Source organism: Apostichopus japonicus, chromosome 4, assembly GCF_037975245.1.
Source record: "Apostichopus japonicus isolate 1M-3 chromosome 4, ASM3797524v1, whole genome shotgun sequence".
Taxonomy (NCBI): domain Eukaryota; kingdom Metazoa; phylum Echinodermata; class Holothuroidea; order Aspidochirotida; family Stichopodidae; genus Apostichopus; species Apostichopus japonicus.
The window spans coordinates 23,505,818-23,522,460 of NC_092564.1; the positions used below are offsets into that span (position 1 = coordinate 23,505,818).

The following is a 16,643-nucleotide window of genomic DNA, read 5'->3' on the forward strand; positions in this document are numbered from 1 at the left end:
CATCTGCTTTATCAGGAAGGAAAATAAATCAGTGAGCTCCGCGCGCAGTGCTCACATTTTGTTGCCTTGGGCTTCGGGCAAAAATCGAAAAATCGAGCGTAGGGTTCATGCGGCCCCTCCTTCATCATAATCATTCCATGTGGCCCTCCTCTGCAAAAGGTTGGACAACCCTGATATAGACCTTTCTAGTTTGTTAAACACATTTTGTCTTCATTGGCACTCCATAGAAGTGTGTTCACTTGTTCATGTGTAGGCCAGTTGTTATAGTACACTAATATGTATTATCAAAATCAGATCTAGAATGCTATGCATGCTTGATATCTGACTGAGTTTAAAACACACCTCCCCACCTGATCGTAGGTTGTTCGTATAATTATTACCAAAAGGTCCCTAAATTTCATGATTTCCTAGTGCAAAGCAACAACTTCATCCATCATAAGTTTGCGAGTCGAAATCTTGTAGTTATAGAGTGAAATCTGGAGTAAAGACTGAAGGTACGTCATTCCGGTTCCTGTCGCTTTTACGTTCAGCCATTTTGCTTCCGGATCACTTTCCACTTCTCACAGGAAGTTGGACCACGTCTTCCTGTGCCTTTGCATCACTTCCGTAAACATTCACTGAGAGAGTGTACGACTCGCTCCAAAATAATCCACAGGACCAATACTAGTTGTAGTGTGCCTGAAATAGGTGTCTTTAACTTGCAGAAAATGGAAACTTTGTGGACTAGACGATGTGTAGTCGATTTGACTTACGCCAACATATGGGCTTTGGCTAATGTACAACGCAATATTAATAGTAGTCTTGTATTCGAAGCTAGGCCTAGGATAGCGTAGTTCTACTTCTGAGGCCTTAAGTAATATTGAACACCGTCAGACGGCTCATGTTAAGTTGCTATAGTCATGACACTAACGTTAGGACTTATAGTTATAACTTAGGCGTTACTATACTTCACCTGCCATAAGTTACTGGTACTGTGCAGAGTAGTACTAGGCTAGACCTAGTACTGCAAATGACAGGCTAAGTCAGACCTACCTAGATTAACACTTCGCTAATTGTCAATTGATATGCTTGACATACAGCAGTAGCATGTATGTATCACTCACACATTAACACAAATTTCAGTCAAACACTCATTGCAATACAAAATATTGTAATTACCTATAAGTATAAGGCTATATGCTATCATTAATAGGTCAAACCTATAATTAGTTCAGAGACCCAAGGATCAGGAAGCCTTACAGTTACAGTAGCTTATTTGAGACCCTATATCTGTTGTTAGATCATGGATATAAACATCGGCTTATTTCAAGCCTTCTCTTTTTGATAAGTGTTCAGAGGATAACGAGGCCGGGGTGTAAATTCGCTCCCATTCCTGCTCCTGGGACCGCCATTTAATGTCTCAATCTGACGGACGAGAGTGTATGCCCCAGCATCTTACCACTTTCTCAAATACTGAGGGAGGCAAAGGCACCCCATTCGACATCAACCCACAAAATAATGAGGAATTTCTCATGAATTCCTAATGATGAATTCTCTATTAAGATGAAGGATAAAGAAACCCTAAATCAAAGTTCTCTTCTAATAATGAAGATTTTAAAGATAAATGACGAGAAATTTTCTTTGGTTATCAAGATAAATGATTTAAATAATACAAGATAAAAACTTGAAGCAAGTCTGTTATGTCACACAGAGCCACAATAGGGCCAAGTTGCAATCTTCTTTTATTGTATCCTTTAATCAATTTTTCAATTTATAGATCATGAAACTATATGGGCTGGCTCACTGTTTTTCAAACTTTACGACTTTGAAAACAAATGATTTCGACAGAATTGCAAGAAACTTCACAATTTCGACTGCATGACAGTATGAAATAATTGAGGCAGATTATAAAGAGTGACATAGCAAATGTCCTAGTTGTTTTGGCTCTATGACATCATAACAGACTTACTACAAGTCATCATTTTTGCAACTGGCAAACAAATAGCCATATCTCGAAAACAAAACAAGATCTGATGATGCTGTTTTGTTGTAACATTTTTATAATTGATTGCTTTGTCATATGCATGTACTGAATGTAGGGTTGGCTTCTCCTTTAAGATATATGCTTTTCACTTACTTCCAGGTGGCTTTTGCAGGAAAGTCTGCTAAGCCTTTACAATGTCCCTGGTCGATCTTGCCCGGCGTCTTCTAGACGCTGCCAAAGATGGAAATGAATCGGAAGTCACTTTCCTCATGTCAAGTGGAGCTCCTTTCACCACAGACTGGGTGAGCTGATTTTAAAATTTAAAATTTATCCATTGTTTGGCTTCTTTCATTTTTTTTTCCAGGTTAGAAACTATTTTCACTCGACAGAAAGGGGATGAGCGCAGATATCGAGATCGGTGAAATATTGTGTGCCAAAATATATGATGTAGAGCTGTTATATATTAAGCTTTGAATGCCCAGTGAAAATATTTCAGTCGAAATACTGATTAATTATGTCTAGTCTTATACTGCACTTTGGGCCTAAATGTATCGTAATATTCAGCTATTTAAAGTTGCCACGTTTGTTTCCCCCCCCCCCCCCCCCGAGTAAACCATATATATGCATGTATCTCTCTCTTTGAAAAGCTTGGCACATCTCCGTTACACCTCGCTTGCAAAGGTGGCCATCGAAGTACCGCAGAGGTCCTGGTCCGAGCTGGGATAAGCCGAGATGCTCGCACCAAAGTGGATCAAACACCTCTTCATGTCAGCTGTATGAAGGGACATTTACACATGGTAGAGATGTTATTAAGACATGAAGCAAGTATAAATGCTACAGATATGGTAAGCATATAATGACAGACTGCAGAGATGTTCATAATCTTTTTTTACAGTTTATGTCCTGTTTTTCCCTCTTTTGCTAGGTACTTAATGTATCAATCAGCACATTGAAAGTGGCATTTAAAAAAATGCAAACAGCAAAAATCAAACATCTCCACCTGTTGGTTTAATTTAAACTTGAACTGCTGGTTTGAAATTGAGTAACACGGCACAAAAGTAGATGTAATATTTGCTTTTTAAGTTTTTCGTTTTTTTCAGATTATGCTCTAATCTTCTCAACTTAAGTTCATCCATCTATCTCAGCATGTTTTATTAATATAGAAGTATGTACATATTTGGTTAAAGTAATGGTTTTCCACAAAGTGCCATAAACTAGGTGTCTAAACTTTAAAGAATTCCTTAAATATGTTGATGTTTATTTTCTTTGTTATTACTCAGCTGAAAATGACCCCTCTTCATTGGGCTGTGGAAAGAGATCACATCGCAATCGTGAAATACTTGATCAAGCATGGTGCTGCTCTTGACTGTGTTAACAAAGTGAGTATGTTGTACACTTCTTGCACATATCTGATGCGTCATTCTAACCTTTGTGCAGGCATTTTGAGTAACGGTGGTGTTAGCACCATTCTTGAGTTGCAGTTTCAATTTTGTGCTATTATAGGAACATTATAAGGAACAAAGATTTGTGGACTATCCTATTTCGTCCTAGAGTTTTATTTATTGTTTTTTTTTATTTGATCTCGTTCATCACGTGTATCTTAAAAATATAATTTGTTCAATTTTGAATGAGGGTTTGTGATAAATGTTTTACAATGATGAACGATGAAAAGTAGCTTATAAAAATTTTCAGTCCGATCTAAGCAGTCAAACAGTTCAAAACCTGCCTGCACAGGTTTAACATTTAATCCATTACCAGTGCCCTGTGGAGATAAATAATTGGAATTGATTATAGAAGGTTAGAATGAGGTAAGGTGCATGAGAGGTTAGTAACAGGCAGAGCCATATATACAGAGAGATACAGAGAGAATATACTGTACGCATTGTAGGGTAACAACATGGTGCCTGTATCTCAGTTTCAGGGCCAAAATCTCTCTATATTTGATTCTGGTTACAGGGGCTATGCAACGTGTTGGAGTGACTTAGTGTAATAAACATTAAGCGTCCTGATAATAATAGTAGCAGATAGTGTTATCACTGTTATTAACTATAGACTAGCTATTCTTCTTGTCTGTGTACTATTGAGGCAGATCAAAGAACAGGTTGTTGAAAATAAGTTGATTGCCCGTTAGGCAGCAAAGTCACTCTAGTATCAATTTACCATCTTTGGGGTAAAAAAACAAACAAATTTTCTTGACATTCTGTTGCCAATTTGAGTATTTACCTTATTTTCCATTTTTTCCAGTTTGAGAAAACACCCCTGGCAATAGCATCGGACAAAGGTAACCAGGACATGATTCGTCTGTTGAGAGAAAAGGTAAATCTTCATTTTATGGAATTTTTATTCATATATATATTTATATATATATTCATATATATATTTATATAAATTTATATATTGTTAACATTTGCTGTCATGATGAAGGTTGGCCTATCATTGACGAATTGGAAACATGTCATAGTTAACACCTGGTTAGAAAAAATTTGTGTTATTAATCATTATCACAAAATTTAGGTACTCTACAGTTCTGTTTTTTTCAGTTTCAAGTCTTGGGGTAGCTCCCGACAGAATAGAGATCTTTGGGGGGGGAGGGGGAGGGGGGTTTGTTTTGCTAAGGAGTTTGTCAGCGGCTTAATACCCCTGATTGGTTATGTTGCATCGATGACACAGAGCTCTATAGATCTACTCCAAATGTACTTTGAACTATATAGATTTATATTATTTACATACATCATAATAAAACATGCATCAGAACATACAATGTTTTTATACCTCACACAACTGTTAAGATAACATTTTAGCCTTTGGATTTAGATGTTTGCTACACAATGTCTGTAACCAAATAAAAGGCTATCCAAAGTCAAAGCCTTACCTGAGTGAATTTTTGCTTTTTAAATTTTGCTCTGTCAACACAGCAATCCCAGATTGTTGTTCCCGATGGTGACCTAGCTAACACCCAAGTGTTACTAGGAACATCTGGATCCACCCACAGCAACCTGGACCAAGCCACCGAGATATCACTGGCTAACATCCAGCCAGTGGAAACAATCACAGTCAACAAAAGTGAGTTGTTTGTTGAAGGAGGTGGGATCATTGTCTACACTTCCCCCCCCCCCCCCTTAGCCGTTTTTTACAAGTCCCCATAATCTGAAAATATCAGTTGTATGTTAACTGCATTCTCTTCTATCAGTAAGGGAACTGATGATTTCAGCCACTTTGATGTTCCTCTCTAAACATTCTTTTGTAATCAACTATTATGCTATAAATGTCTGTATATGAGTTGTCTCTAGCAGATTAAGAAAGTAATATCATTGCTTAACAATCATCCACATCCCCCCCCCCCTTCCTCCCCCACAAAGTACAAACAGTTTGGCTAAAAGACACACCTGAAAAGTGGCTTGTATATTTTGTGAGCCAAAAGAAGCATTATTAATCATTTTAGTAAAAGCTGTGTTATCATAGCACATACTTTTCAGGAAGTAAGATTCACTTGCTCTTTTGTAATTGTACTATCAACTTCCTGTTTACTTGACAAAAATCCAAGAAAACCCTTTGAGTGTATCTCTGCCTTTAAACTTTTTTAACATTGCAGGCGTCTTCACACAAAATGCTGGAAGTTCTACGTCGGTGCTGGCAACCCTAGCTGCCCTGGCTGAGGCATCGACTCCGTTAAAGAGCCCCAGCGGTTGGTAATCTCTGTATTGAGGATCCTTGTAATTGGTTGCAAGTAACTGGCATTAAAATCTTGTCAAGTATGGTATTGTAGCTGTAAAAAGAATGCCTGTTATTTGCATGTAACTTGTAAGATCTTAGGGACACTTTTTCACTTACCTGCCGTAGTCAGGTTGGCATAAGGTGGTAAAGAGGAGGGGCTGGGTTTTAAGGGGGGGTGGCATATGTCTCTCACTTTTGTGACAAACCTAGAGTACTCTGTTTAATGAAAATTACCCTTTTTCCATTGTATTAAACATTCAAAAGTGACATTTTTTTTTTTTTTAAATCTACAAGTGCCATTTTGTTGAAACAATTCAAAAGGGAAAAAATGCAGGTGGATTACTATAACTGGTGCTTGACTATTACATTTGCTTGGTAAACGGGAAATTTTGAGTTATTTTGTGGTATGCCCTCGCAAATAAAAGTCACATGTCCCACAGCACCTCAAAGTCTTTGCCCTTCCCCTTGAAAATCTCCCCCCCCCTCTCAGATATCAGTCCTCTTGCAGTTAAAGATGTTTTTAACATCCTCTGATAGAGGTAGTTTTTTGATTGCTGTTCCCTATGCAGGTTCCCATATATCCTGGATTGATGGATCCTTAGCACATGGATCCCAAACTCTGATCTTGACTGATGCAGGGAAGCTCGCCCTGGGCATCAGAAACAATGACGGATCCACTCTACAGATGAAAGAAGAACAACCTTCCCTTGAGATGAAATCAGAAGAGACGGGCAAGGCAGAGACGTTAGATAAAGCAGCATCACCTCGTAAAAAGGTTTGTCGTCGCTCCAATGGGTGTTGCGGAAACTTCATGTCTCGTCTCATACAGGCTGCTGAGAGGATATTAACCAAGGAGAGAAATTGTAGAAAATTTGTATATTTTTAGGAAATTCGTTGCAACTTTCATCTGTTGAGGTTACACTTACATTTTGTTAATGTACCCCAGAAACAGTTGAATGTTCTTAGAACCAAACGGCTGGACTATGTAGTCTAGCAAACACACGAGTCAGTCTGGATGCTCTTCAGAGCCATCGCTACTTACAAAACTACTTTACATTGTTTACTCTTACTGCAAAATATGTTTAACACGACATTACAAATATCTGAAGTAGGCCAACAAATTGTATAATCTTTCAAAGTTTCTCCATTTGATCAGTATATGACCTAGATAGTATACCTAGTAGTTGTAAAACTTATGCAAAACTTGTGTCACTTTCTGGAATATTGTATCAACGATAGGCATTCTCTCGATCTTTGCGCAGAGGAAAGTAGACAGCCTGGTCGCATACAGCCAAGCCAATTTCCACGAAGCTAAAGAAGATGGTGACCGTATGAACTTCATGGCTGGCTCTTCGGGCGACCATGAAACGCTCACAATCGTCTGTGCAGATGGTGAGGTAGGTCCTTCAAGGGGGGAGTGGTAGGTCCTTCAATGGGGGATTGGTAGGTCCTTCAATGGGGGAGTGGTAGGTCCTTCAATGGGGGAGTGGTAGGTCCTTCAATGGGGGAGTGGTAGGTCCTTCAATGGGGGAGTTGTAGGTCCTTCAATGGGGGAGTGGTAGGTCCTTCAATGGGGGATTGGGTAGGTCCTTCAATGGGGGATTGGTAGGTCCTTCAATGGGGGATTGGTAGGTCCTTCAATGGGGGAGTGGTAGGTCCTGCAATGGGGGAGTGGTAGGTCCTTCAATGGGGTAGTGGTAGGTCCTTCAATGGGGGAGTGGTAGGTCCTTCAATGGGGGAGTGGTAGGTCCTTCAATGGGGGAGTGGTAGGTCCTTCAATGGGGGATTGGTAGGTCCTTCAATGGGGGATTGGTAGGTCCTTCAATGGGGGAGTGGTAGGTCCTTCAATGGGGGAGTGGTAGGTCCTTCAATGGGGGATTGGTAGGTCCTTCAATGGGGGAGTGGTAGGTCCTTCAATGGGGGAGTGGTAGGTCCTTCAATGGGGGAGTGGTAGGTCCTTCAATGGGGGAGTGGTAGGTCCTTCAAGGGGGGAGTGGTATGTCCTTCAAGGGGGGAGTGGTAGGTCCTTCAATGGGGGATTGGTAGGTCCTTCAATGGGGAAGTGGTAGGTCCTTCAATGGGGGAGTGGTAGGTCCTTCAAGGGGGGAGTGGTAGGTCCTTCAATGGGGGATTGGTAGGTCCTTCAATGGGGGAGTGGTAGGTCCTTCAATGGGAGATTGGTAGGTCCTTCAATGGGGGAGTGGTAGGTCCTTCAATGGGGGAGTGGTAGGTCCTTCAATGGGTAGTGGTAGGTCCTTCAATGGGGGAGTGGTAGGTCCTTCAATGGGGGAGTGGTAGGTCCTTCAATGGGGGATTGGTAGGTCCTTCAATGGGGGAGTGGTAGGTCCTTCAATGGGGGATTGGTAGGTCCTTCAATGGGGGAGTGGTAGGTCCTTCAATGGGGGAGTGGTAGGTCCTTCAATGGGTAGTGGTAGGTCCTTCAATGGGGGAGTGGTAGGTCCTTCAATGGGGGAGTGGTAGGTCCTTCAATGGGGGAGTGGTAGGTCCTTCAATGTGGGATTGGTAAGTCCTTCAATGGGGGAGTGGTAGGTCCTTCAATGGGGGAGTGGTAGGTCCTTCAATGGGGGAGTGGTAGGAATCTTCAAATCCCGCAGGCAACAAACGTCAACTGTGTTACTGCAATACAAACAAAGAGGACGGGCCCCATCCCACCTTGTCTAACCTTTTAAACAGAGCCATATGAGAAGGCCCTGGTAATATTTTGTGCCTCAGGGGACCCATGCTGGTAAAGCATTCACTTTACAAATGTCCCTTTCGCCAAATCTTCAGGGTAGTAATCAAACATGGGAAAGCCAGACCATGCTACCGGCCCACAAAACAAATATCGATCCATGAGAAAGGTTGTCTCTAATCAAATAGGAGGCATCTCCTTGCAGTCTTCTTGATAACAGAGCTCTCCTCACACCTGAGCAATATGTCACATTATTCAAGGTCCTGCACATTTTTACAAATTTCCATTTTATGCTGGAATTTCATCTGCAGTTGATTTTGAACTTGCATCGTTGTATGTGACCATACCTATTATCACGTCATGGAAAACTGCAAATCGTAGAGTGATGACTGCAAATCTATCTTTTCAACTGTTTTCTTTCGTTGGCCTGAGAAGGGCCAACACTGTTTGCCATGACTGCTGTTTGTGTTTGATTTCTTTCATCTTTTTTTGTTTTTTGTCCCTGGTAGATGACGATCGGTGAGACTTTAGATAAAGATCAATTACAGAGACAGCTTCAAGAGGCTAAGAGAGAGGCTGAAAAATTCAAACAACAGCTGGCACTGAAGGAGCGAGAGGCGGAAAACTACAAACAGAAATTGGACGAGATAAACAGCGGCGAGAAAGTGATTAAGAAGTCGCCACGGAAACAAACGTTAGAAACGAGAAACCACGACAAGTCGTGAGAGGATGTTGAATACATTCAAAGAAATTTGTTAATAAACAGAGAATGGAAAATAAATTCTGAAGGAATTTATGAGAATTTGAAAATGGAGGTTTTTAAAAAATCAAAAAAGAACAAGGCAGAGCTTTCAACGAATCAATGTTGTGCATGTGAAGTCAAGTCGTAAGTTATGTAGTGGTAAGTCAAGTTGCAAGTCATTTTATGTCGAGGCACATTTTTTTCAAGAAGATGATAAATGAAGTAAAAATGAGGATTAACTGTAGTTTGGGGGGCGAACAGACAGTTGTCATACTTTTGATTGAAGGTCAAGTTACTGGTCTTGTGGACTCATGTCAAGCACCAAGTCACAATTTCATTGTGAAGTCGATAAAGAACTAAGGAAGTCCATTTTTTGTTGCAGTGGACCATGCCCTCCATGAGATGTTTACAGTGTTGCAATTCTTGATATCAACACAGATTATGTACACTTGTTGACACTTAACATACATATTAACTATGACAAAGGAACTCAAAGTTGTTAAAAATGGTTTTAGTAGTGAAAAGATTGAGAAATATCTTCTAGACCATGTTTGACCTTTTCCTCGGTTTGAGTATGTATAGATGATGCAGACAACTGCCATGTGGTAAGGACTTTGACATCCAACCAGTTATGCTGTTGTTAGTATATTACATGCAATGGACAAGGGGGAAATGTGTTGGATTAAATCTGAAATGGAAAGGCAAGATCATACAATAACAAGAATTGAAACAGCTTGAAAGAGAAGTTTACATAGATGAGGAAGCTAAATTATCGGGAGGTTGTGATCGTATAATATATGGTTGGTTTGGTCTTTGAGTAGAAACTCTTTGTTTTGGATTAAGCCATCCAGTTATGTCAGTAGACTGTGGCATGGAAGCTAATATGTACTCTGTTAATTAAGTCTTATTCAGCTTTGATAAAAGGGTTTGGATGAATATAAGAATATGCTGATGGAGTTCAAAAACATTTAAGGAGCTGGTTGTGCTTCAAACTAAACTCACAATTACTGCACAAGCTGTTTATTTACTCAGCTACCTTATTTATTATTTGCATAAAAATGGCATATGCAAAAGGGGCAGACCAACATTCCTACCTTCCACCCTCTTTTCAAGCACATACGGCCTTGCCTATAGAGCTAGTTATTGACTTATTTGATAGTATTGGAGGGGGGGGGGGGGGGGGGGGATCTGGTAGTTAGTGGATTTGCATGATGACACTAACCACTTTAGTCCAGAATTTCACATGCAAAATTAGGATAGGCCCCAGCTAGGCTAGCTACATCTGTCACAAAAGAGTTGTAGACCTAGTCTAAGGGGGCTCATGTATGTTCTGCAAAAAAAGGTGAAAGTTTAGATAGTGAATCTGTTACAAAGTGTACTATATGTTAATTTATAACTTAACAGTGCCACATACACAGCGGTGAGACCGCTATTTTTTTTTCCTTTCAACTTCCTTTCGAGTTTTAACCATGATCAACCGTACCACAGAATGCCTTAATGTTATTTATATAATTTAAATATGCAAATAATGTCGCTGAGCAGGTTGTACACAGTTAACAAAGGTTTCTGTAATAGTGTTGTCTCACCTTCGGGCCAAGCATAATCATGAACCACACTGTCAAGTTTTTTTTTTGAAATTGTAAATAAACAACAAAACACCGATACAATCTTTTCTCTCGTTTTTCCCAAGGTTAACGAGGACGGGACAATGAATTTCTGATGTTGAATGTGAAATGTTTTGTAAAGTGTTGAAAGAGCAGTCATCCCTGTGTCTAGTTTTACCAAACATATTCATCACTTCTGAAATGATATTGTTTGGACAGGTATCCATGAATCAAACTTATCAGGAATAAACACAGCCAAGCACTGTTGAGATCTAAGTTAGCAAAACAAGTGCCTTGATTAATTATTCTGTAACTGCTAAACTATTGGAAATGAAGAAAGTTTTTGTTCTCGCTTTGGGCACTGCGTGATTTTGCCTCCAATTTAACCTAACCCCCCCCCCCATTCACCCACAATTCACCACATCTCTCCCTCCCCTACCCCATCCACTGTTTATAAACAAGTACTAGCTACTTTTTACAAAAGAAAAATATTATTTTCTGGAATTGCTGACACATTTGTTAGCTATGGCTATCTATCCCCTTTACCCTTTATTAACCATCTTGCATCAGCTATTGTGTACAATAGGGAAATGGCTTCTATTCCCAGATAAGATAAAACATCATCATTGATACAGTTATTGTCAAATTGTGATATAACTATTGTGGGTACCCTCCTGAAGATATCACCGATACAGTTGCCTGATTTGATGCTCCTCAGCATATATCCCATTAAATCAAATGGGCTAAACTTAGAGATATCACCGATACAGTTGCCTGATTGGATGCTCCTCAGCATATATCCCATTACACCATGTTGGCTAAACTTAGAGATATCACCGATACAGTTGCCTGATTGGACGCTCCTCAATATATATCCCATTACACCATGTTGGCTAAACTTAGAGATATCACCGATACAGTTGCCTGATTGGATGCTCCTCAATATATATCCCATTACACCATATGGGCTACACTTAGAGATATCACCGATACAGTTGCCTGATTGGATGCTCCTCAGCATATATCCCATTACACCATGTTGGCTAAACTTAGAGATATCACCGATACAGTTGCCTGATTTGATTCTCCTCAGCATATATCCCATTACACCATATGGGCTAAACTTAGAGATATCCCCAATACAGTTGCCAGATTTGATGCTCCTCAACATATATCCCATTACACCATATGTGCTAAACTTAGAGATATCACCGATACAGTTGCCTGATTTGATGCTCCTCAACATATATCCCATTACACCATATGTGCTTAACTTAGAGATATCACCAATACAGTAACCTGATTTGATTCACTTCAACATATATCCTGTTACACCATATGGGCTAAACTTAGAGATATCACCAATACAGTAGCCTGATTTGATGCTCCTCAACATATATCCCATTACACCATATGGGCTAAACTTAGAGATATCCCCAATACAGTTGCCAGATTTGATGCTCCTCAACATATATCCCATTACACCATATGTGCTTAACTTAGAGATATCAGCAATACAGTAGCCTGATTTGATTCACTTCAACATATATCCTGTTACACCATATGGGCTAAACTTAGAGATAACATCAATACAGTTGCCTGATTGGATGCTCCTCAGCATATATCCCATTACACCATATGTGCTTAACTTAGAGATATCAGCAATACAGTAGCCTGATTTGATTCACTTCAACATACATCCCATTACACCATATGGGCTAAACTTAGAGATAACATCAATACAGTTGCCTGATTGGATGCTCCTCAGCATATATCCCATTACACCATATGTGCTTAACTTAGAGATATCAGCAATACAGTAGCCTGATTTGATTCACTTCAACATACATCCCATTACACCATATGGGCTAAACTTAGAGATAACATCAATACAGTTGCCTGATTGGATGCTCCTCAGCATATATCCCATTACAACATATGTGCTAAACTTAGAGATATCACCGATGCAGTTGCCTGATTGGATGCTCCTCAATATATATCCCATTACACCATATGGGCTAAACTTAGGGATAACACCGATACAGTTGCCTGATTGGATGCTCCCCAACATATATCCCATTACACCATATGGGCTAAACTTAGAGATAACATCAATACAGTTGCCTGATTGGATTCTCCTCAGCATATATCCCATTACACCATATGGGCTAAACTTAGAGATATCACCGCTACAGTTGCCTGATTGGATGCTCCTCAACATATATCCCCTTACACCATATGGGCTAAACTTAGAGATATCACCGATACAGTTGCCTGATTGGATGCTCCTCAACATATATCCCCTTACACCATATGGGCTAAACTTGGAGATTTTGTGCAACAAAAGCATTCAAGTTTGTGAGGCATTTGGAATAACTTTAAAAGGCGGTCAGTTGAAAGAGAAAAATTTAAAGACGACTTAATGGCAAGAAATTAAATAAGTGAACTCCACAACATATAAAACAAAGAAAACTTTAACAGGAACAAAAATCAACAACCAAGATCATATATAATTTGTGTACTTTAATCACATATATTGTTTGACAATATTCATGTAGATATTGGAGGGTGACACTAGAAGACAGAAATTTTCGAACATGTAACTTGAATTGGATTTCTTTAATCTTCCAATAAATGCTTCAATTTACCTCTAGTCATTCCATAATGATAATTGACCGGCAAATATGCTGTTAAAACAACATATCCATCATCAAAATGTGATAAGACTTTCCTAACCAAAATCAGACTATGTTAAATTTAAGAAATTAAATATCTGTATTAAGACTATTTTTGCCGGCCTTTCTTTTGGAAAATTAGCACCGATAAAATAAACATTGTTGGCATACACATGAAATACTATTTTATAGCTACTGGATGAATCTTTACAAATATTTTATTGAAATAAACTGAACTTGTTCCAAGTATTCAGTTAAGCCTACTGAAGCAGATACATTTCCATGAAATGTTACACCATAAAATAACCTGGATATTATCATTTTGTAATTAGAAGTTATTTCTTTTCTGAGAATAACTTTGCATGGCTTGCACAAGTCTTATATTTAAAGGCAAGTCATCTTCAAAGGATTCATTGATTTCGTGTTAACTTTGTTGACAAATCTGATTTTTTTTTTGCAGTCTTGTATCAAGGCGAGGCCCTCCCCCCCCCCACAACTTTACAACATTCAACCCCTAGTCATTGGTAACTTGTCACACCCACACAGCCAAGTGTGCACAATTCAAACAATTGCTCCCAGGGCACTACAGTGCGTCAGGTCTACACGACCCCTGGAAGACTTCTCATAGGGTGGAGCCACTTCTCATAGGGTGGAGTCACTTCTCATAGGGTGGAGCCACTTCTCATAGGGTGGAGCCACTTCTCATAGGGTGGAGTCACTTCTCATAGGGTGGAGCCACTTCTCATAGGGTGGAGCCACAACCTGGTACATGCACTATACTGACAAGTTACCTCTTAGGTTCCCATTTGTACACCTGGTTGGAGAGGCAATGGAGATTTAGTGCCTTACCCAAGGACACAACGTTTAATACAATCTGACCAGGACTTATAACCTGCAATCCTTAGATTACAAGTTAATTGCAGTAACCATTGGACCAAATCGTCCTAACAAAAAATACAAGCAGAGGGTTGCCTAACATGTACAGTAATGCAGAGGGGCTGCTTACCATGTACAATAATGCAATGGGGCTGCTAATACCATGTACAATAATGCAATGGGGCTGCTTACCATGTACAATAAGGCAAGGGGCTGCTTACCATGTACAATGATGCAAAGGGGTTGCCTAACAAGTAGGTTGATGAGGAAAGGAAGGCATATCTGTCCAACTGATAAATGGTTTTGATTACACCTTTTAGAATGACAGAAATATTTGATTGATCTGCCAGATATAATTAGTTGACATAAAACACACTTAAATCAATTAGTTGAGTGCAATAAACTTGAGAATTACCCCGTCATATCTGCATCTTGATAAACCAAATAGACTTTTAAACTTGGAGAAATGCGTTCTTTACTATTCTTTGAAATATTAAAAACAGAAATTATCCACAAAGCCAAAGAATATTTCTTTATAAAAAGGTTACATTTTGATGAAATGTTAAGTACAGAGAACACAGATATTACAGACATCCCAAACATACCACATTTCAAAAACCAATCCACAAGAATATTGAAATATGAAAGTGAAGCCTTTGAAGGATATTTGCCAATATGACATCACAGATAACTACTTTACTGGGATCCACTTACTGGAGTTTGTGAGGATTTAAACTTTGCACAATCTTTCCATACAAATGGTCCAAAGAGGAAGGAGGAGTCAGGGCCTGGATGGATGGTAGCCACACCCCCTGTTTAAAGACTTGACCAATTTGCGCATAGCATTTGAGGATAATGCATATGTATAGAGAGAGAAGTAAGTGCTTGTTATAAATTTTCAAATTAAGATACATTCAATTAACCGTATCTCTAATCAATAACCAGATACCAGAATGGGGTTTTCAAATAATGTAGTGTATATTTTTTCTCTGGATTAGAATTTCTTTTATGAATGGTTATAGAAAGAAAATGAAATTCTGTTCTTTTTGCATATTTGCTAGACTTGTCGACGCTGATGCTAGGGGTAGATATTATTAACTGCTACAATAACTGTGTGCATGGCAATGCAAATTGTCTGACTTGTTAATGTACATAGAGGAAGAGGAAGAAGGAAAAGCAGTCAAGTTCAGGCAATAACCTGTGAACTATTTCTGAGTGTTACTGTGTTCTTAACATTAAAAGCATAAACATTTTTTGTGCATTTTTTTTTACATGAAATCTAACTCCATACACACTGCATGTCTTCAAAACTCCTTGTCTCGGCGACCAACAATCTTCTAATTGTAATCGCTAGAACTGATGATTCTCATGTTGTTGGTCGAACCGGGACCCATACGCCACCCCGTCACCACAATGATGGGCGTGTCCTCTTCGAAGAAACGCCGGTTCTTGCCGGTCATCACCGCGAACTTCACCCGTTTGTCGATGTCCTCCGACCAGACGCGATCGGGTTTCTCTGGCTCCGAGAACAGACATGGGAAACAACCTCTATGTAGATGCAGTTGCCTGGCCACTTTGATGTTCCTGGTAACTGCTAGGATCGGAGCCAACGGGCGGAACCGGGAGAGTTGATGGGCAGACCTATGAAGAAACGAGAGTAAAGGGAAAAAAATAAAAAAATAATAATATATATGCTACAAGAGATGATTTCTCTATAATTTGTGGTGATCTTAATTACAATCATGGTTGAAATTAATGAATTTAATGTATGAAAATTGTTTTTGACCTTGTCAGGTTTAATTGTGTACTTGAGGTTAAACCTTGTTTAAAAAAGAAACAAGAGTAACCGGGAAGAAAAAATAATACTTATGCTAAAAGAGATGATTTCTCTATAATTTGTGGTGATGTTTCTTACAATCATTGGTTGAACAAATTTTAATGTATTGTTTTTTACCTTGTAGGGTTTAATTTTATACTTGAGGTTAAACCTTGTTTAAATCATAACAATTTATATAATAATAACAATTTTGTGACTAAATTTAGATAGCGCCTGATCCAGAAAAAAATCTGCTCTAGGCTCTTTACAAACCAGAAAGAATATAAAAAAAACCATACAAATATACAACAAAATTAATTATGAAAATGGAAAATAATATATTAAAGGTTAGGTACTTTACTTATGAACCATGAAAATAAAAACCATAACTAGCTCATTTACAACAATATACATGTAATTAGCTATCCAGATGTGATCTAGTGTCACTCTCACATACTGCAGTAGGCCTACTGTGAGGTAGGGATCCCCTGTTCTACATCACTGCAATCAAATGGCAGCAGGCAAAGGCACTTCACAAAACAAAGAGCCTAACTGAACTCA

The 16,643-nt window shown here is 39.1% G+C and overlaps 2 protein-coding genes across 6 annotated transcripts in view; one reads left to right on the plus strand and one right to left on the minus strand.

Moving 5' to 3' along the window:
* The first annotated feature begins 280 nt into the window (after positions 1–280).
* On the plus strand, positions 281–15,442 carry LOC139966849 (uncharacterized). 3 transcript variants are annotated; one of them, XM_071970270.1, is made up of 10 exons: positions 281–494; positions 2,123–2,265; positions 2,611–2,808; positions 3,244–3,342; positions 4,208–4,279; positions 4,879–5,026; positions 5,556–5,648; positions 6,247–6,452; positions 6,940–7,074; positions 8,879–15,442. In XM_071970270.1, exons 2-10 carry the CDS (start codon positions 2,158–2,160, stop codon positions 9,092–9,094), a joined length of 1,275 nt encoding a protein of 424 aa, XP_071826371.1. In that variant the 5' UTR covers positions 281–494; positions 2,123–2,157; the 3' UTR covers positions 9,095–15,442. The 3 variants fall into 3 exon arrangements, with proteins under 3 accessions (XP_071826371.1, XP_071826372.1, XP_071826373.1); XM_071970271.1 differs by lacking the exon at positions 281–494 and adding an exon at positions 544–776; XM_071970272.1 differs by lacking the exon at positions 281–494 and adding an exon at positions 608–627.
* The window catches only part of LOC139966847 (pyruvate kinase PKM-like), a 29,195-nt gene continuing 21,752 nt past the window's right edge, over positions 9,201–16,643 (minus strand). For all 3 annotated transcript variants that reach the window (XM_071970265.1, XM_071970266.1, XM_071970267.1), the window contains one exon: positions 9,201–15,907. In XM_071970265.1, the coding sequence (XP_071826366.1) occupies positions 15,604–15,907 (304 nt within the window). In that variant the 3' untranslated portion in view covers positions 9,201–15,603. The remainder of the gene's footprint in view (positions 15,908–16,643) is intronic.